This window comes from Enhydra lutris, unplaced genomic scaffold (assembly GCF_002288905.1).
Source record: "Enhydra lutris kenyoni isolate GAN:26980312 unplaced genomic scaffold, ASM228890v2 scaffoldscaffold26, whole genome shotgun sequence".
Classification (NCBI taxonomy): domain Eukaryota; kingdom Metazoa; phylum Chordata; class Mammalia; order Carnivora; family Mustelidae; genus Enhydra; species Enhydra lutris.
The window spans coordinates 12655374-12677722 of NW_019154110.1; the positions used below are offsets into that span (position 1 = coordinate 12655374).

The following is a 22349-nucleotide window of genomic DNA, read 5'->3' on the forward strand; positions in this document are numbered from 1 at the left end:
AGAAAATTGAGGACCATATTCATAGTCTGTTTTTAGCTTTTATTGAACAGTGTTGAGAACCAAAAAATTTTCATTTTCTGCCCAAAATGGCAAAAAGAAGGAAATTAACAAAGAAAGATGTTTCATAATTACTAGATGAGTAGAAGATGAATGAAGAGACAGAGAGCAGCACTCCAACTCTAGTGACAATGATGAAGTTGGATGGTGTAAGTTAAATCTCTATGACTCTTCAGATAATAATATCCTAGATAAAAGTTCTCAAATTCAAGAATTAATGAGTGGTCAACATATATCTGAGGACAAGAACGAATCATGGTATTCTCAACAAGTTAATTACTCAGCAGGAAGGACTTCATCATACAATATTTTGTGAGAACACTGACCGTCCCTTCCCATCTCATTGTTCTGAAAAGACATATGACATTGTATTTGTACACCAAAATTTATTTGAAACAAAGAGATTTTGTTATGTCTATACTCTTGTTAAAGTCCCTAATAATTTTTAACTATTCCTTTATTCTTCTATAAATTATTCCTACAATGACTTATATGTATATATGAAACATCAAAGGAGAGCACATCCAGAAAAGCAGCTATAAAACTAAGAAGCCTTGGGCGCCTAGGTGGCTCAGTGGGTTAAGCCGCTGCCTTCGGCTCAGGTCATGATCTCAGGGTCCTGGGATCGAGTCCCACATCGGGTTCTCTGCTCGGCAGAGATCCTGCTTCCCTCTCTCTCTCTCTGCCTGCCTCTCCATCTACTTGTGATCTCTCTCTGTCAAATAAATAAATAAAATCTTAAAAAAAAAAAAATTCTTAAAAAAAAACAAAGAAGCCTCCTTCCCTTGTGTATAATCTGCAGAAGAAAAAACCAGATAAATATATGAAGATGACCTTGTTCACACTATATATAAACTATAACGGACACAAGTACATACCGTGAATTGTCTTAAATATAGCTGTACTAAAGCTCCCACTAAAACCAAAAGTAGTAATAATATTTTAAACTAAAAATTTTTAAACTAAAATATTTTATTTATTTTAAACTAAAATGTTTTAAACTAAAAGTAATAATAATAATAATAATAAATTAAAAAGCTGTAACTACTTTTGCTGGTATACTGAGGGTTAAAGAAGAGAGTAACATGAGCAGTTTGGAGAAAAACTGATGAATGAAATACTGGAGGGAGAAAGACCACTTAATGATAACTGAGTTTAGAGAGAGGATCAAACTAAGACTGATAGTGGAAATATTTTAACATTTAATAAATGAAGTGAAGACAGCCACAAACTGGAAGAAAATATTTGCAAAAGACACAACTGATAAAGGACTATCATCCAAAACACACAAAGAACTACTAAAATTCAACAATATGAAAATAACCCAATTAAAAAATGGGTCAGGGACGCCTGGGTGGCTCAGTGGGTTGGACCGCTGCCTTCGGCTCAGGTCATGATCTCAGGGTCCTGGGATCGAGCCCCGCATCGGGCTCTCTGCTTGGCAGGGAGCCTGCTTCCCTCCCTCTCTCTGCCTGCCTCTCTGTCTACTTGTGATCTCTCTCTGTCAAATAAATAAATAAAATCTTTAAAAAAAAATAAAATAAAATAAAAAAATAAAAAATGGGTCAAAGACTGGAACAGTCATTTCACCAAAGAAAAAATACAAATGGCCAATAAGCTTATGAAAAGACACTCACATCTTAGGACACCAGGGAACTGCAAATCAAAACAAGATACCACTACACTCCTGTAAGAATGGCCAAAAAAAAAAAAAGAATGGCCAAAATCCAAAACACTGACAACACCAAATGCAGACAAGGGTATGGTGTGAACAAGAAATGGTACAGCCACTTTGAAAGATAATCTGGTCATTTCTTACAAAAGTAAATATAATCTAGCAATTGTACTCCTTGGTATTTATGCAAATGAATTGAAAATTTATGTCCATACAAATACCTGCATACTGATGTTTACATCAGCTTTCTTCACAATTGCCAAAAACATGGAAGCAACCAAGATGTCCTTCAATAGGTAAATGGATAAATAAACTGGTACATCCAGACAATAAATAGTATTAAATGCCAAAATGAAATGAGGTAGCAAGGCATGCTAAGAAAGAGGAAACTTATATGCATATTAATAAGTGAAATGGGCTACATATTATATGAATCCAACTACAGAACAGTCTGGAAAAGGCAAAAGTATGAAGACAAAGAGATCAGTGGTTGCTAAGGATTGGGGGAGGGAGGAATGAACAGGTGGAACACAGAGGATTTTTAAGGCAACGAAACTACTATGCATATTATAATAGTAGATACATAATATATATTTATAAAAACTCATAAAATGTATAATACCAAGAACACACTAACATACACTATGAACTTTGCATGATAATGATGTGTCAATATAAATTCATCAAGTATGATAAATGTACCACTCTGCTGAGGGATGTTAATAACATTGGAGGCTATGCAAGTGTGGAAACAGGAGCTCTCTGCACTCTCCACTCAGTTTTGCTGTGTGAACTACTTTAAAAAAATAAAATCTATTAAAAAGAAAAAAAAAAGATTACATGACCTACAGACTTTGCTACATTGAGCTGCTCTATCTGTTCAATCTTTTCCTTGATATTTTTCACATCAAAATCTGTCATGATACCATGACTTTCTAGTTATACCATCTTTAAGATAATGTTAATCTAACCCGGGCAAGTGAGGCAAATTTTACCTCAAAAAATTCAGAAATAGTTCTTTGTTCCAAAGCAAATACCAATGAACTGGTATGAATTCTAACCATTCATTCACCATGTCCTGTAGAAACTGCCATGTCTTTCAAGAGTTTTAAAATGTAGTAACCATTGGGTATCTGGCACCTTAAAATTGAAGTCAAGAGACTGAAAAAAGTCACATCTATAGTTTGCATTTGTTGTATTACTTGAGAATATTCAATTCTAATACAAAAGGCAAGAAACCAAATGGATGGGCGAAATTCACAAGATGTTCAAGCCCTAGATAGAAGCTGGAAACCCATAAAACATGTTAAACAAATAAGCATAGCATATGCATAGGAACACAGATGGAAAGGGAAGGATGGATCAAGTAGACACTAAATATTCAAAATATATTAAATATATCTGAGGCATATGAAACACGCAATATTCAAGAATGCTTAATTCAGCCATCTATTCTTGACACCCATCCTGGCCCCACATATCTTCTGCCCAAGAAAAGTAAATGTATACATGGCTGCCAAGCAAGCTGATTGGTGACTACAACGATAGCCAAGTGCACTCACCCCTACTTTTCCCTAATAAAATAAACATGAGCATTAGCTTTGAGCACTTTCCATTATTGCGGCACCTTACTCAAACCTCATTTTTAGTCTTTGTAACCATGCCATCTGTAAGGAAAACTGAAATAGCAGAGAGATAAAGACAAGACATACAAACACTGTATAACCCAGGATTTAGGTAATGTAGTCCTTCCAAACACTTGTACTCTCACCTTTTTTTTTTTTTTAAAGATTTTATTTATTTATTCATCAGAGGCAGAGGGAGAAGCAGACTCTGCACTGAGCAGAGAGTCTGATGCAGGACTTGATTCCAAGACCCTGGGATCATGACCTAAGCCAAAGGCAGATGTTTAACAATCTGAGCCACCCAGGTGCCCCATTTGTACTCTGTCCTAAATGTATTAACTAACCCTCAACTCTATCCCCTTGCTTCTTCTTGTGGTTTTAAATTTATTTAATAAACTATGTGATTTAAGCATTTTAATGTGGGCTGTGAGCTTCTCTGTCCCATTACCATTGGGAGAGCCTGCCTAATAGGCAATATTTGGAGGCTACCATTGCATCAAGGCGATTCCTACCTGTCAACACCCAAATCATCTAAATTGAAAAGCTGCCAATCTGAAACCATCAGCCAAAAAGAAAAATCCATTGGTTAATATTACGAAGATTAACTATAGGTGGATATTAAAGATTGTAACCAAGACAAATGCCTGGGGCCTCCAAGTGTTTCTGTCTCATATTAAATTCAAATAAATTGCTTTAATATGGATATTGTATAGTAAATTAATCATGAGTTAAACTTAACCAATTTGCCTGTCATTTCACCAAAGTGCTTTCTATATCTATGCTCTCAGCCATGGAAAGTATAGTTTAGAATCAAGGTTAGAGAGTGGGGGATACACAAGCAGTTTGAATGCAGCTTCTAGATTTACTGTTTGACCCTTGCCTCTTCGAGCTAGAAATCTATCCGGCCATCCTTGACTCTAATTAAACTTAACTTCCCTGCTCTTATTCTCCCTAGATTTTTCACTTAAAAAATTATAATCAATATATTTTTATAAAGGTCCTTTGAAGCCAAATATGACACAAATGCACACATATTACTTATAGACAAATGGCATGAATGACTATATGCATGCGTATACAGACACACAGACACACACACATACACACACACAAATAAAGCAAAAAGCTGGTTATTTAAGTAGCTACTTTCCAAATGATCTCCTTTTTTTCAGAACATTTGATCCCTAACTCATTAGAAGCCACTTTTCAGCATACCCCTTCATAGTAGCTCTTATGTCTACCTTCCAAGGATAATAGTTTACCTCACAAACAAAGCTAAATGTGAAAAGCAAATATAAATACTGATATACATATATATATAGGTGTTCATATAAACCTGTATAATATTCTAAATAAAAACAGGCCAAATTAATAATATCAGATCAACTATATTTCATATATCAAACTCTAGAATGCTAGCTATTATGAAGATAGAACTGGGCCAGAAAATCAAGAGTCCTAAGGCACGTGCTTTCATTAATTAAACATATGACCTTGGCGAAGTAATTTGAGTTGTCTACTCAGAATATAGTATGTGCCCAATAAATGTTTGTTAAATAAAAAAAAAAATCGATGAAGGAATGAACAAATGAATGAATATTGTTTAATTAAAAAGAGAATTGTCTTGGGGCGCCTGGGTGGCTCAGTGGGTTAAGCCACTGCCTTCGGCTCAGGTCATGATCTCAGAGTCCTGGGATCGAGCCCCGCATCGGGCTCTCTGCTCAGCAGGGAGCCTGCTTCCTCCTCTCTCTCTGCCTGCCTCTCTGCCTGCTTGTGATCTCTGTCTGTCAAATAAATAAATAAAATCTTAAAAAAAAAAAAAAAGAATTGTCTTTTTAGTAAAGATTTTATTTATTTTTGAGAGAGAGAGAGAGAGAGAGAGAGAAAATGAGCAGAAGACAGGGAGAACCAGACTCCCCACTGAGCAGGGAGCTGGAAGTAGGACTCAGTCCCAGGACACTAAGATTATGACCTGAGCCAAAGGCAGACACTTAACCAACTGAGCCACCCAGGCACTACAAAACAAAAAATTCTTAAGAATTACACCTAACCTCTTATAACCCCAAAGGCCTCAACACCATGAAGATTCTTTCTACTTAACATTGTGGAAGAAATGTTCCTTAAAAAGGCTCGGTTGATTACTTAAAATAAGTAATTTTACTTATTTACAAATTTACTTATTTACTTATTTACAAATCCAGGGTCGCCTGGGTAGCTCAGTGGTTAAGCCTCTGCCTTCAGCTCAGGTCATGATCTCGGGGTCCTGGGAACGAGTCCCATGTTGGGCTCTCTGCTCAGCGGAGAACCTGCTTCCTCCTCCTCCTCTCTCATTCTCTCTCTCTGCCTACTTGTGATCTCTGTCAAATAAATAAATAAAATCTTCTTTAAAAAAAAAATTTAAAAAAAATAAGGCAAATCCATAATCTATAGAAACTTCAAGCATCTAAATAAGAAAAAAAATAGTTTAAACGGAATAATTCAGTTTCTCCTTCAGATTAAATGCAATATAGCTTAAAAATGAGAAAGACAGGGGTGCCTGGTGGCTCAGTCATTAAACTGAGTTCTTTAGTTCTTTAGTCGTTAAGCTAAAGTTCTTTCACACAGGTAACCTGAACTCATGATTATAAAAATATTTTCTATAGAAAAAAATTAAAAACATAAAACTAAAAAAACCTTTTTCTATGACTTTGCTAATATGATGCCCTCAGTCTAAAATACGATCTCCACTACCATATCCACCAGTGCAAATCTACCCACCATTTTTAACACCCACTGAAGTAGCATCTCCTCTAGAAAAGCATCACTGATTCATTCAATCAAATGTGGTTTCTTCCTGCTCTTAACTCCTTATCACTTTTATCTTCCTAATGATTATAGATTTTGTCAAATACCATAGAGATTTGTACACAAGATATTTGATACCACTACCAAAACTGAAATCATCTGGAAGGGATAAAAGAACGAGAGATCTTGTTCATTTCTGAATCTTCAACAGGGCTTTGCAGTCCTTGGCATGAAGTACACATTCAGTAATTATATCCTCAGTGGATCCAGTAGAAAAAAATAAATGTGAATAACATTACTAGATTTCCCAGAAAGTTCTTAACTGTAATATAAGCAAGTTTCTCAATGTAAATAATTTTGGTATTTTTAAAAATTTAATTAAGAATATTAAAAGTTCCTTCTCAATACAGAAATAAATATGCAAGGATTAGAATGTATTGATCTATGGTACAAATCACAGAGATGTTAGCTTGTAGTTCTAAAATATCTCGGATTTTAGACACAATTAGGAAGACTTGGACCAAGGAGAATTAATATCTATCCATTTATGTGTTCACTGAACAAGCATCTATGGAGAACTTATTATGTGCCCGTCATGATGCCTTTGCTACCTGACTGAGATTTCACAAATCTCATTTCACTTTACTCAATCTTCTCTGCATATGCCAAAGAAGCAAATCCTGATCCTAATGGTTCTTCTTAACTCTTTTCTTACCCTGATGATTTACCCCTGTGTAGGAAGAAGTCTAAGATAGCTTCCAAGATTTCTGCCCTCTGTATACATTCTGTGTAAACTTCTCCCCTTCACTCTGAGTGAGATAAATGTGAATAATAAGATTTCACCTCATGATTAGGTTATATTATGTAGCAAAGGTAGAAGGACTTTGCAGATGTGACTAAAATCCACCTCAACTAGTTTTGAGTTAATCAAAAGGGAGATTAACCTGGGTGGACCTGACTTGATCAGGTAAAATCCTTAAAAGATTATTGCCTTCTGAAAAGAGACACCCTTGTTGGCTTTGAAGAAGCTGCCATGTGGTTGAGAGAACCACATGCCTAAGACATCAGGGCAGCCTCTACTTCAACATTATAAAGCAATATATGAAAAACCCACAGCTAACATCACACTCAATGGAACAAGTCAGGAATGTCAGTTTGTACCCCTTCTATTCAACATAGTAGCTTGTATTCAACATAGTAGTTTAAGATCTAGCCAGAATAATCAGGAAAGAAAAAGGAAATAAAAGATATCCAAATTGTAAAAGATATCCAAATTGTAAAGGAAGAACTAAAATGATCTCAGAAGACATGATCTTATAAATAGAAAGCGAAAGATTTCCCACCCCCAAACCCACCAAATATAAAGCATATAAAGCAAATAAATTCAGGCAAGTTTCAGGACACAAAAATCAATGCAGAAAAATCAGTTCTCTTTCCATACAGCAGCAATGAACAACTGGTAAAGGAAGTAAAGGAAACAATCCATTTGCAACAGCATAAACAAATATACTCAGAAATAAATTTAACCAAGGTTAAAGAGTTGTACCCTGAAACTACTAAACATTGCTGAAAACAATTAAAGAAGACATAAATAAATGGAAAGACATCCCATGTCTATGGATTGGAAGAATTAATAATATTATTAGTAATACCACCAAAACAAAATATAGATTCAATGCAATCCCTACCAAAATCCCAACAGCATTCTTTTGCAGAAAAAGAAAAAATATCCATCCTAAAATGCACTAGGAATCCTGAGGAACTCCAAATAGCCAAAACAATCTTGAAAAAGAACAATATTAGAGGATCTACACTTCCTGATTTTAAAACTTACTGCAAAGTTGAAGTATTTGAAACAGTAATGGCATAAGGATAGATTTATAGACCAAGGAAAGAGAATAGGAAGTCCACACTTAAGTCCTTGCATATGTGGTTAATGGGTTCTCAACAAGGGTACCAAGACACTTCAATGGAGAAAAGAGAATCTTTTCAACAAATGATGCTGGGAAAACTGGGTATCCACACGCAAAAAAAAAAAAAAAAAAAAAAAAAAAGTGGACGCGTACCTCACACTATATATAAAAATTATCTTGTGGTGCCTGGGTGGCTCAGTTAATTGAGCATCCAGCTCTTGGTTTCAGTTCAGTTGGCGATCTCAGGATGGCGGGATCAAGCCCTATGTCTGGCTCTACACTCAGCGCAGAGTCTGCTTGTCCCTCTGCATCTACTCCTCCCTGTGTTCTCTCACTCTCTAAAATAAATACATAAATAAATAAAATCTTTTAAAAAATTATCTCAAAATGGTTAAAAGATCTAAACGTAATAGCTAAACTATTGAGCACTTAGAGAAAACATAGGGGGAAATCTTCATGATATTGGATTTAGCAATAATTTCTTGGTTATGACACCAAAAGCTGAGATAACAAAAGAAAAAACAGACAATTAAACTTGATCAAAATTTCACAATTTAAAACTTTTATTCATCAAAGAACACTACCAACAGAGTGAAAAGACAAAGAATGAAGATAATATTTATAAAGCATATCTCTGATAAGGGATTAATATATAGAACATATAAAGAACCCCTAAAACTCAACAACAGAAACAACAAAAACCTGATTCAAATATGAGGAAAGTACTTGAATGGACATTTCTCCAAAGAAGATACACAAATGGATAATAAGCACAACAAACATCACTAATCATTAGGGAGATGCAAATCAAAACCACAAGGAAATACCACTTCATACCCATTAGTATGGCTATGAACCAAAAAAACAGAAAAAGACAAATGTTGGCAAGGATGTGGAAAAATGGAAATCTTTATGCAGTGCTGTTTTCTAAATCTAAAATCTTACAGTTGCTGTGGAAAACAGCATGTTGGATCCTCAAAAAGTTATACAGAATTACCATATGATACAGCAATACCATTTCTAGGTATATATCCCAAAGAACTGAAAGCCAAGGGCACAAACAGGTATCTGTACACTGATGTTCATAGCAGCATCATTCACATTAGCCAAAAGGTGGAAACAACCCAAGTCATCATTGAGAAATGAATGGATAAACAAAATGTGGTACATACAGTGGAATATTATTCATCCATAAAAAATAAAACTCTGATACATGCTATAACATGGACGAACCTTGAAAACATTATATTAAAGAGAAATAAGTCAGTTACAAAAGGACAAATATTGTATAATTCCATTTACATGAGGTACCTATGACAGAAAAATTCTTACAGACAGAAAGTAGAATAGAGATTATAAGGGACTGCAGGGAGGGGATCTAGGGAGCTACTGTTTCATAGTTAGAGAATTCCTATTTGGGATGATGCAAAAGTTGTAGAAACGGACAGTGTTTATGGTTGCATAAATAGCGAATATATTTAACAGCACTAAACTGTATACTCACAGAATGGTTAAAATGATATGTTGTATGTTATGCATGTTTCACCACAATTTTTAAAAAAGAAATAACAATAAATATTAGAGGAATAGGTCAAAGATTTGAGAAGCCTCTGAGGTATAGCACTGAAAAGTGAGAAGTGAGGAAGGGGACTGCTGTTTTTCATCATAATCATTTTTTATTACTTAATTATGTATAAGAATTACTTGGGCAACAAATTAAACTTTTAAAGCTTAAATAAAGAAATTATAATAATTCAAAAATGAAAAACTGGAGAATTTTTTATATGTTTTATAGAGAATTAATATCCATGTGATCTATTAAAATTCATACAAATCAATAAAAAAGATAAATATGGTACAAGGACAATAAATTAGAAAATAAATAAGCAAAACCCCCATAGAACTATCATTCCCACTATTAATAAAAGAAACAAACTAAAACCAAAACAAAATATTTTTGAAAGCTTATTTTCTGTATCTTCCCATTGTTTTTTGTTGAAAAGGTAGGAGAAGAAAAATAATCCATTTGTTAAGCCAATTGATAAACCTGCTAAAAAGTATACTTAAATGTTAGGCTCTGTAGTCACCCAATAATCATCAATTTCAGAAACTATAAAATTAATACTGTGCTAAATCTATTCCAAAAATTAAATTTAGGAGGTAACATTACTTTTATATTTAGAGTAGTTACTTTTCTCCTACCAAGTGATATATTTCACCTAAATATATTAAGAATTAGAATATATTTTTAAACTACTGAAATTGGCTAATGAAAATTTTATTATTTGAGAAAATACTAAAAGATACCAAAAGATATGGTTCATTACTCAACAGTCTCTTTTTTCACTGTAACTTTTTCAATGGCAATTATTGTCAATTTTAATAACTTTATATTAGATTTGGTTTTCCTCTATATACACAAAAAACAGAAACAAACAAACAAACAAAAGATACCAAACTACTTCCTAGCATATAAAGAATCATTCTTACAATGCCTTTGAAGCCTAGAATATGAAATCTTTCATTTACTCAACTGGGCATTTCTGGCTCACTTTCTGGGATTGTTACCGAGATTTTACTCTTCTCTAGTTCCAAGCTTTTTAGTTTTCCTTAACATAGCTGTTTGGTGTAATAAATGTTCAGACTCTGGGATAAACATTGCTTTCTATTAAGAATTTTGAAGATGTTTATGTTCACTTTATTTTTGGATGTTCTTGAAAAAAAAAAAAAACCTATTTGATTCAATTTCTTCTGAAAGCAATTCCTTCAATTTATCTACAGGAAGACTAATTTATTGTCTCTGTTTAACAAAGTATGTGTCTTAGTCTCCTTCGGGCTGCTATAACAAAATACCTCAAGGTGGATAGCTTTTAAACATAAGAAATTCATCATGTACAGTCCTAGAGGCTGGAAAATCCAAGATCAAGGCACTAGCGTGGTCACATTTGGTGAGGGCCCACTTCCTGGTTAATAGCTGGCACCTTTTCTCTATGTCCTCACATGGTGGAAGGGGCAAGGTTTCTCTCAGATCCTCTTTTATTTTTTTATTTATTTTTTTTTTTTTAAAGATTTTATTTATTTGTTTGACAGAGAGATCACAAGCAGGCAGAGAGAGAGGAGGAAGCAGGCTCCCCTAGAGAGCAGAGAGCCCGATGCGGGGCTCGATCCCAGGACTCTGAGATCATGACCTGAGCCGAAGGCAGCGGCTTAACCCACTGAGCCACCCAGGCGCCCCTCAGATCCTCTTTTATAAACATTAATCCTATTCATAAGAATTCTGACCTCATGACTTAAGCACCTCCCTAAGGCCATACTCCTAATATCACCATCTTTAAGGGTCATTTGATAAAGTCTTTTACTCTCAGGAATTATATGTGGTTTTAATGCTGAATATTAGGACTAAAATATACTATAGAACTAAATTTTACACAAGAAAATATTATTAAAAATCAGAATGACTTTAAAAGCTAGAAAAATATCTAGCCAAATACATGAAGTAAAAAACATGAATAACAAAGGAAGTCTGACTTTAGATTCAGATGAATGAAACATTCAAAAGTATAATTTATGGGGCGCCTGCATGGCTCAGCGGGTTAAAGCCTTCAGCTCGGGTCGTGATCCCAGGGTCCTGAGATCAAGCCCTGTATCGGGCTCTCTGCTCACTGGGGAGCCTGCTTCCCTTCCTCTCTCTCTGCCTGCCTCTCTGCCTATTTGTGATCTCTCTCTGTCAAATAAACAAATAAAATCTTAAAAAAAAAAAGTATAATTTATGAAAGTGAAGAATGCTTTCCTTAAGCTATGAAAAAATCAAGCTGTCCCTAAAATAAAAATAATGTACACATAAACAGTCCTTATATAACTAACCTTGCTTGAAGACTTTTAATCTCTTAGAATTTCAAGTAAAACAGTGATTGAGCAAGCAATATTTTAATAAATAAGTAAAATTATATATGATGCTTAGAAAACTAATTCTTCTGTTGCTTCTGAACTCTGAAAGCTTATCATGGTAATCCCGTGTGATTTTTTTAAAGGCAAAAGAAAAAATAAATGTTGCTTTACCTTGTAAGATGGCAAGAAACACAAAATTCCTTGGCGCACAGTATGACACACAGATAACAAAAGTTCTCCCACTTCATCCTGGAACTCAAATGTTTCTGTGTGCTGGAAGGTAGCACAGAGATTCCGACCCTTGGGGCCTGACCCAATGGTGCCCACCCAAACCTAGAATATAAATATGTCATATTAGAGTCATGCCTAAACTACATAAATTAGCATTTAGTTGAGAGCCTTAATTTTATGTATGTCAAAAGAAAATCAAGCAACAAGTTTAGCGGAAATTTATTTTAAAATTGTTGCTGTTTTTCAATTACCATTAATTATATATGTATATATATATAATTTAAAGAAATTTTACTTTAAGCAGACCACTTACCACTTACAATAAAAGCAAAAACTTTTACTTATCCACTTCCTCAATAGCTTTACAAAACTAAGCATGTAACAAAATTTTGTGGGATGTGAACAAATGAAATGAGTAAATCAGAAATGATTCCAAACTCTTACAAGATGTACAGTCTGCTGTAGGTAAGCCTCTAAGACTCAACTATGACAAGAGCTAAGTACATTCAATATTAATATACTTAACAAATTTACAAACTCATTGATGCTCAAAGATCTATAGTCTTAAAATATCAGACCCACCAAATTTTAGTTATTTGCAATTGCTCTACATTCATATAGACCTAGCTTTTGTATACTTAATTTGACTAAGAGAAAAAAAAAACTTATTAGTAATCTAAAGAAAATAAAGGCTTCAGATTGTTGAAAAATGTAATAGTCCTATATTTTCAAATGATGATCTGTCAAGTGAATAAATAAAAACTTTAAAAATAAAATAAAATAGAAAAACTCAAAAAAGCCAAGAGTTTATTCTTTAAAAAGATTAACAAAAGTAATAAACTCAAACTGACACTGATTTAAAAAAAAAAGTAAAACCAGAAAATACAAATTGACAATATCACGTAGGGAATAAGGAGAACATGACAGCAGAACTCACAGATATTAAAAAGATAACAACACACTTCACAATAAAATACAAATTTTTTAAGTTGGGGGAAATATTAGAATTCAACTGAATAATTAGCATTTTTCCTATTATGACCCCTTGACATAACAGATTAAATGGGCTTTTATGTACTAGATTGGGAACATAAAGTCTATAACAATAGTCTTATGAGAAAATATATCTTCATTTTTATTAATGACTTCCCATATTTATTTGGACTTCTAAAAAAGGCAACTTAAAACTACAGAACATAGAGAGCACTTGTTATGATGAGCACTGGGTATTCTATGTAAGAGCTGAATCACTAAATTGTACACCTGAAACTAATATTACACTGCATGTTAACTGGAACTTAAAAAAAAAATCTTTTAAGAATGTGGAACTTGGGGCACCTGGGTGGCTCAGTGGGTTAAAGCCTCTGCCTTCAGCTCAGGTCATGATCTCAGGGTCCTGGGATCAAGCACCCGCATCAGGCTCTCTGCTCAGCAGGGAGTCTGCTTCCCTTCCTCTCTCTCTGCCTGCCTCTCTGCCTACTTGTGATCTCTGTCTGTCAAATAAATTAATAAAATCTTAAAAAAAAATGTGGAACTTAAAAGTGTGTACACACACACACACACACACACGCCTTCAAAAGGAAAAAAAAAATGTGCAATGAGATATATCTTGCACCTATCCGAATGGCAAATAAAAAGATAAGAAATAAATGTTGTTGAGGATGTGGAAAAAAAAATGTGGAACATATATTTTTTCTTCACTATTGTTTGTAGCAATGTCTCTAAAAAGGAGCAGTCTGGCACTATAGAAAGCACAATTCTTGGTTATATAGGAGCTTAACATTCAAGGTCCCAACCTACTAAATATTACAAGTTCCTCCCAAGTAATTGTGAAAACTAAAAATGTCCCTACACATACACCTTGGTTGAAAACAACAGCTTAATGGGGCATCTAGGTGGCTCAGTCAGTTGATCATCTGACTTCAGCTCAAGTCATGACCTCAGGGTCCTGGAATCAAGCCCAGCATCAGGCTCTGTGCTCTCCCCCTTCCCCCACTCATGCTCTTTTTCTCTCCAATAAATAAATAAAATTTTTAAAAAGAAAAAAAAACAACAGCTTTATAAAGAACTAGAAATGTGTTAGGTGCGCAGGTGCTAAGTATGTAGCATCATAAAATTACTTCATAAGAAGAAGCAGAAGGTAGATTGACAAATAACAATTCAAATGTTCCTAGAAAATTAAATAACATTTACGTGGTATTGTTATAAAACATTAAAATCTTAAGTTATAGGACTCATGAGAGTACTTTTAATTCATTTCAGATATTCAAACATATGCTGAATACTTGCTATATATATGTACATATATATGCGAACACTATTGTTCGGTATTAATCTAGGTGCACTGGAGGACTGGGGACATAAAAAGAAGAATAAGGATATACCACTGTCTGTTGGAAAAGAGAAACACATGAACAAATAATTATGCAATAGGAACTATGGCAAACACATTAAATTTTTGTTTTGTTTTTAATTCTCATTTTTAAAAACCTAAAACATACTTAAATGAAGAAACTGCAATATAATCTTTCCATCAAAAGTGTCTATTTTTACTCACTGAACTGAAGGAAAGCTATTTATCAATATTTCCTTCTGTTGGCATTATCAAACAGCTGACAGATTTTTCTTCTGTTCTAAAGCTAAAATGTTGAATTTCCTATCAGGTTATGTTAGTATTTCAGGTACCTTCTGATTTTCTTTATTTAAAATTATATTGCAGCAAAAAGACCGAGAGGCTTCAAAAAACATACTAACCTGTGAGTTATTAATGACATGATTAGCCTCCAGCTGGATAGTAAATGTAACACCAAGTTCCGATGAAAAGGATTTCATTGGTGATAATGTCCCAGATGTCAAAACAATTGTCCAAACTTTGCCATTAATATCTGAAAAGGCCTAAAAAGAAACAATATTAGATACATAAAATCATCTTTACAAGAGTAAAACATTGAGCAAAATGACAGAATTTTCATTTACAACATGATAGGCTTACCACAGCTGGATTTAAGCACCAAAAGTTTAGCACATGAACTGCAGTTTTCTGTCTTGAACGTTTCTTATTTTTTGCCAGAGCAAAGAATCCATTTTTATCTGAAGTATCAATCTGATTTATCCAAGAAAAAGTCTGTTGAATAGCAACTTTATAATCATCTGCAAATCTGGATGAAAATAAAATGGTAATTAGATGGCAAAACTTTATGAAACACATAACGTCCCAGCTACATAAAAATAAAAATTGACTGAATTAAAACCAAATTGAGAGTCCTGGTATTTTCCCACTCAAAGATAACATCTTCCCCACCAACAACCCCCACCTCTAATTAAATTCAGTAATTCTGATAGAAAATGAGCCATTAAAACTTACAATCAACTTCCTCTTAGAGGTTAGATATTATCTAAACATTCATCCCTTAGTATTTACCATCTCCATGTTCAAACAATACATAAATCAAAGGAAAACCGGAATTAAAATCCAGGTCTCCGAAATCCTAGTCTAGAGCTCTTTGCACTCTGTGTTACATTATCACTCACGAAATAGATAACAGTTATCCTTAAAGAAACTAAACAGTGGATTATACTTTTTATTACTTTTTCATTACATGAGAAAATTGAAAGAATTTTTACTCAAAGTTTTAAAAGTTTAGGAAACTAGTTATAAATTTTAAGTTCCTTTATAATATGGGTTTCAGTCTTCATTAACTTTTAATGAAGGTATTGATCTCTGTGATCCCATCCAACTTAAAATTTCTTTCAATAAAAGGCTATGCACACTTCAGCTTAAACAGATTAAAATACGGTATTCTCTACCATGCCTTCACAATAATAGTGACTGTTAAGAGACATCAGATCTCAAAAAAAAAAAAAAAAAAAGAGACATCAGATCTCAAAGTTCAAGTCAGGGACCCTACAATCCTTGGAGAGAATTTTATAAAAGTACTGGGAGCTAAAAACTATAAAACATTTAGAAGAAAACATGGGGGGGCGGTGTGCCTGGGTGGCTCAGTCAATTAAGCATCTGCCTTCTTCTCAGTTCATGATCCCAGGGTCCTGGGATTGAGCCCCTTATCAGCGGGGAGTCTGCTTCTCTCTCTCCCTCTGCTGCTCCCCTGCTTGTGCTCTCTCACTCTCTCTGTCAAATAAATAAATAAAATCTTAAAAAAAAAAAAAAAAAGAAGAAGAAGAAGAAAACATAGGGGAGAATCTTAATGATACCAGATTTGGCCATATATACCAAAAGCACAAGCAACAAAAGAAAAAATAAACTGGACTTCCTCAAAATTAAAAAAAACTTTTGTGCATCTAAGGACACTATCAGAGAGTGAGAACACAACCCACAGAATGGAATATATGTGTAAAACATATATCTGATATGGATTAATATGTAGAATATACAGGTAACTTTTACTACTCAACAACAACAAAAAACCCAATTCAAAAATGGCATAGTACATGAATAGACATTACTCCAGTGAAGACATGTAAATGGACAATAAGAACATGAAAAGATGCTCAATAACATTAGCCATTAGTGGAGGGTAGAATAAATCAAAACTATAAGCAGATACTACTTTATACCTATTAGGATGTCTATTATTCCAAAAGCCAGAAACAAGAAGTATATTTGGCAAGTATGTCAAGCAACTAGAAATGCTGTGCATAGTATGGGAATCTAAAATGTCCAGTTGCTATAGAAAATAGTCTGTTGATTCCTCAAAAAGTTAAACACAGAATTAGCATATGATCCTGAAATTCCACTGCTAGGTATTTACCTGGAAAAATTGAAAGCAGGGGCTCAAACATACTTGTACATCAATATTCACTGTACCATTATTCACAATAGACAAAAGGTAAAATAATCCAAATGCCCATCAACATAACAAGGGATAAACAAACTATGGTATGTACATACAATGGAATCTGACAATATTCAGCCATAAGAAGGAACGGCATTCTGATATATTCTGATATATATTACAACGTGGATGAACCTTAAAAACATTATACTAAGTTAAATAAGCCAGATGCAAAAGAACAATTATATGATTCCACTTTGTAGGAGATACCTAAAAGGGGCGCATCCATGGAGAGAAAAGAAGAGAGGTTACCAGAGGTTGTGGGAAGAGGGAAATGGGAAACATTATTTCATGGGTATAGAGTTCCTGATAAAGTTCTGGGAGCGGATAGTGGTGATGGTTGCACAACCATGTGAAGACACCTAATGCTGCTAAAATGTACACTTAAAATGGTCACAATAGTAAATTTTATGTTATGTATATTTTACCATAAAAAATTGGAACCAGATAGTACTATAATTCAGTGAAGGATTGAGTGAGGGGAGTTAACTGTTTCTCATTTTTCACGTTTCACTAAATAGAGGCTTTACACAATAAGAGACTTTCTGACTATCCTTAAAACCTAAATATTTAAGTTCAGTCATGCACAATTATAAATGTAATACTGCATTAACTTAAAAATGTATTTAAAATATACCTACTTTTTTATTTCAATACTCATTTTCATTTATAAAAACTAATTTCAATTGACCAAAGTCTGTACCAACAAATAAGAAAAATATTTATACCACTTCTTTACAATGAACCTAGATACTCACACAACCTAAACACATGCTGGCACCCAATAAAACTACTATTTTTAGAAGGGAAAATACAAGTCATATATAGTTACTAACCTGCTATTTTGCCTAAAAAGATAGTCAAACACCATAAAAAGTCCTTTGAGCATTATTTGAGTTGATGCACTAATAATCGGTACTACTCTTGCCTCCTCTTTACCATGAATTGGTAAGACTTTTTCTTCTTTTTGAAGAACAGCAGAAAAATGTCCCTATAAGAAATTACCATTATTAAGTACATTGCAGGAAATGGGAAGAGGAAAACAAACTTCTAAAAACCATAAAACTCAAATGAAGTATACATTGAAATTTTAGGCAAACATTGTTAATACACAAAACAGTATGTTTTAAGTTCCCACATATTCCCTCAATTGGCACCCTATACAAAAGTACCTCTTTAAGTCTCTCATACCACCAAACATACATTTTACTTATGCATTCTCATCAATATAGTTATATCATAACTTTTTATTAAGTCAATATTTATTTTTAACAAAATTGTGATTATATATTATGGCTAACCCATAATTATATGGGCTTTCTTATATAACATTTACTTTTAATTTACTTTTTTTAGTGTTTATGCTTAAATCAACCTTTTTTTTTAAAGATTTTATTTATTTATTTGACAGAGATCACAAGTAGGCAGAGAGGCAGGCAGAGAGAGAGAGAGGAGGAAGCAGGCTCCCTGCTGAGCAGAGAGCCCAATATGGGGCTCGATCCCAGGACCCTGGGATCATGACCTGAGCTGAAGGCAGAGGCTTTAACCCACTGAGCCACCCAGGTGCCCCTTAAATCAACCTTTTTAATAAATTGATTATCACTTGTTAAAAATAATAGATAGATATATAGATAGATAGATGATAGATAGATTGCCATATATTCCCAAATTCTCTTCAAAGTCAAAGACACTTTAACAGTAAGTAATACATTTAGGAGCTTCATTACTTCTTTAGGCAATCAGTATATTATTTAGTGCCCTTCAAAAGTAATGAACTAGGCATGCCTGGCTGGCTCACTTGGTATATCATGCAACTTTTGATCTCAAGGTTGTGAGTTCGAGTCCTATGCTGGGCATAGAAGTTACTTTTAAAAACATAAAAACAAACCAAACAAACAAAAAACAGTTAAAAAGGACTAAATAAAAATGTATCAAATGGTTTCTCCAAGAAGAGCTTAAAAGATTTGATATACATGTAAATGCCTGAATTACCTCCAGGTAGTATTCCAATGATGAGAATAATATGACTACATGACAAGAAAAAATTTTTAAATGACTCAAGGAAACAATACATGCTACATACAAAATGTATACTAACTGGCTCATTTGTTTTCAGGTGGCTCTTAAGCTTTAATGTTCTGAAGTCAGATAGCAGTGACTGTTGCATAGTTTTGTGACTAAAAACTACTGAATTGTATATTTTAAAGGGTATATTTTATGGCATGTGAATTATATTTCAATCAAACTGTAAAAAAAATTAAAATAAAGAATTTTAAAACAATACAGTAGGGGCATCTGGGTGGCTCAGTGGGTTAAGCCTCTGCCTTTGGCTCAGGTCACGATCTCGGGGTCCTGGGATTGAGCCCCGCATCAGGCTCTCTGCTCAGCAGGGAGCCTGCTTCCCCCTCTCTCTCTGTCTGCCTCCCTGCCTACTTGTGATCTCTCTCTCTCTCAAATAAATATATAATCTTAAAAAAAATACAGTAGATATATTACTAAATGATGTAACGCTAATAACATAGTGTCTTTTAAATAGCAATAAGACCAGGATGCCTGTTTCATTGCCTGTGATAAACAATGCACTGGAAGTTTAAGCCAACAAAGAAATAAATAGAATGTGATGGAGTTGGGAAGAAAGAAAATAATCATTACTTATAGACAGTATCATTACATAGAAAACTTAAGAATCCATAGACAAATCTGAAAGATAGTTGAGCAAAGTGTTGACTGCAAGATAAATAAATAAAAATCCACTACCATTTTTATACAGCAATAGCTAGAAAATGCAATTTTTTAAATACATCATTTGAAAGAGAAACAGAAACTTTAACATAGTTAGGAATAAACCTATCCAAAACACCTAAAACTTTTAAAAATGAAATAACAAAATTTTATTGAGATGTAGGACATAATCAATGAAGAATTTTATACATCATGTTTGTGAATGGGAAAACTCCTGTACTATGAATAAATAATTCTTTCTAAATTCAGTGAAATTCTAACCAAAATTCCAACAGAAATTTTCATGGAAATTTGCAAGCTAATTCTAAAATTTATTTATCCCAAAGGAAAAGAACAAAGTGAGGAGATACTACCAGATATCAACATTTCTTTTAAAGATTTTATTTACTTATTTGTCAGAGAGAGAGAGAGAACCAGAGAGTGAACACAAACAGGGAGAACAGCAGGCAGAGGCAGAAGCTTAGCAAGGAGCCTGATTCAGTACTTGATCCCAGGACCCTGGGATCATGACCCGAGCCGAAGGCAGATGTCCAACCAACTGAGCCACCCAGGCATCCCGATATCAACACTTTTCTAATGCCAGAGTAATTAACAAATATGAGTTTAGATCATAGAACAAAGTCCAGAAATTCACAAATAAATGAAAATCAGATATGTGGCAGAAGTGTCACTACAAATCAGAAAGAAATGGATGAACTATTTAGTAAATGATGCTGAGAAAATTATCCATATGGAAATAAAATGGATTTTCAATTCACAATATAAACAAAAAGGAATCCTTCATTGATTTTATTAAGAAAAAATAACACTTTTAGAAAATGTAGCACAAGATAAGAAAAGACTGCTTAAACTAAACTCAAATATAATTCATAAAAAAATAATTCATAAATATAATTCATAAAAGATATTAAATGCACTAAAATAAAAACAACTTTTAGAAAAATACTCCATAAATAAACCACAGACACAAGTATATACATGCAATGCAATAAGCAACAAAGAACTAGTATTCACAATACATAAAGGAAACAGCAACATATAAAAAGATATAAAAGATATATTTTGGGGGCACCTGGGTGGCCTGCCTCTCTGCCTACTTGTAATCTCTATCTGTCAAATAAATAAAATCTTTAAAAAGAAAAAGATATATTTTCAAGGATGTTTATAACAAAATTTTTTCTTATTCTGGGAAAGCTGGTAACAACTTACATTTCAAATGCCAGATTAATCAAGTAATTTAGAATATATGCACTCACGAAGCGCCTGGGTGGCTTAGTTGGTTAAGTGACTGCCTTCAGCTCAGGCCCTGGGATCAAGCCCCGTGTTGGGCTCTCTGCTCAGCTGGAGAGCCTGCTTCTCCCTCTACCCCATGCTCTGTCTCTCTCTCAAATAAATAAATAAGATCTTTAAAAAAAAAAAGAAAGAATATGTACACTCACAAAAATCCTACACTGCAATTAAAAATCATGTGAAAGGGGCACCTGGGTGGCTCAGTCATTTAAGCCTCCAACTCTTGGTTTTGGCTCAAGTGGTGATCTCAGGGCTGTGAGATGGCAGTCACTCAGTGCAGAATCTACTTAAGATCCTTTCTCCCTCTGCTTTCCCCCCCCCCCCCCCCCACCCCCCGTTCTAATAATTTTTTCATTTCTAATAAATATTTAAAAAAATAAAAATCATGTGAAAGATCTCTGTTAAAACAGTACTCATAAGGGCACCTGGGTAGCTTAGTCAGTTAAAAATTCCACTCTTGATTTCAGCTTGGGTCATGATCTCAGGGCCCTGAGATTAAGCTCCTGAGAGGCTCATGATCAGTGGGGAGTCTGCTTGAAATTCTCTCCCTCTCCCTCTGCCCCTCCTTACAATTCACACATATGCTCTCTCTCTGAAATAAATAAACCTTAAAAAAAAAACAGTACTCATAATATACCATTAAATGAAAAAAGTGTACAAAGAAATATGAATCATAGAAATCAATTTGTGTCAGGTAAATATATGCATAAAATAAGACAGCTGGATACAAATCCAAACGTTACTAATGATCATCTTTAAGCTTATGAGTTTTCTTTCCTTTGCGCCTTTTGTATTTTCCAAGTTTTTTCCTTTGATGTATATTTATTTGTACATTTTTATTAAATTATAATATATATATATAATGCACTAGTCTTAAGTATACAGCTCACTAAACACACATACACACACCCATGTAACTAACACTCACTCAGGACACAAAAACATTCCTTGAATCCTAGATGGTTCCCTTTTGCCCTTTCTCAACCCAAACTGCCCCTTACCCCTGCACAATAGTAATCAGTGTTCTGACTTCTACTAGCATAATTATGTTTGTCTCTTCTTAAATTTCAGAAGAATGAAATCATACCATTTATATTCTGTGTCTGGTTTCTTTTACTCAACATTATATCTGTAAGACTCATTTATATGAATGGTGGTTCATTTTTTATATTGCTGTCTAGTATTCCACAATGTGAACACCTCACAATTTATTATCCATTTTACTAATGATATGAACATTTAAAATGCAAAGTTTATGCAAAAAATCACGGAAAGATGTCATAATATGGAC

General features: G+C 33.9%; 1 protein-coding gene across 1 annotated transcript in view; it reads right to left on the reverse strand.

Moving 5' to 3' along the window:
- LOC111151585 (BRCA1 interacting protein C-terminal helicase 1) overlaps positions 1-22349 on the reverse strand; it is a 181593-nt gene that overhangs the window by 76069 nt on the left and 83175 nt on the right. The window contains 4 exon segments of the mRNA XM_022509662.1: positions 12114-12275; positions 14928-15068; positions 15166-15331; positions 17863-18017. Of these exon segments, the coding sequence (XP_022365370.1) occupies positions 12114-12275; positions 14928-15068; positions 15166-15331; positions 17863-18017 (624 nt within the window).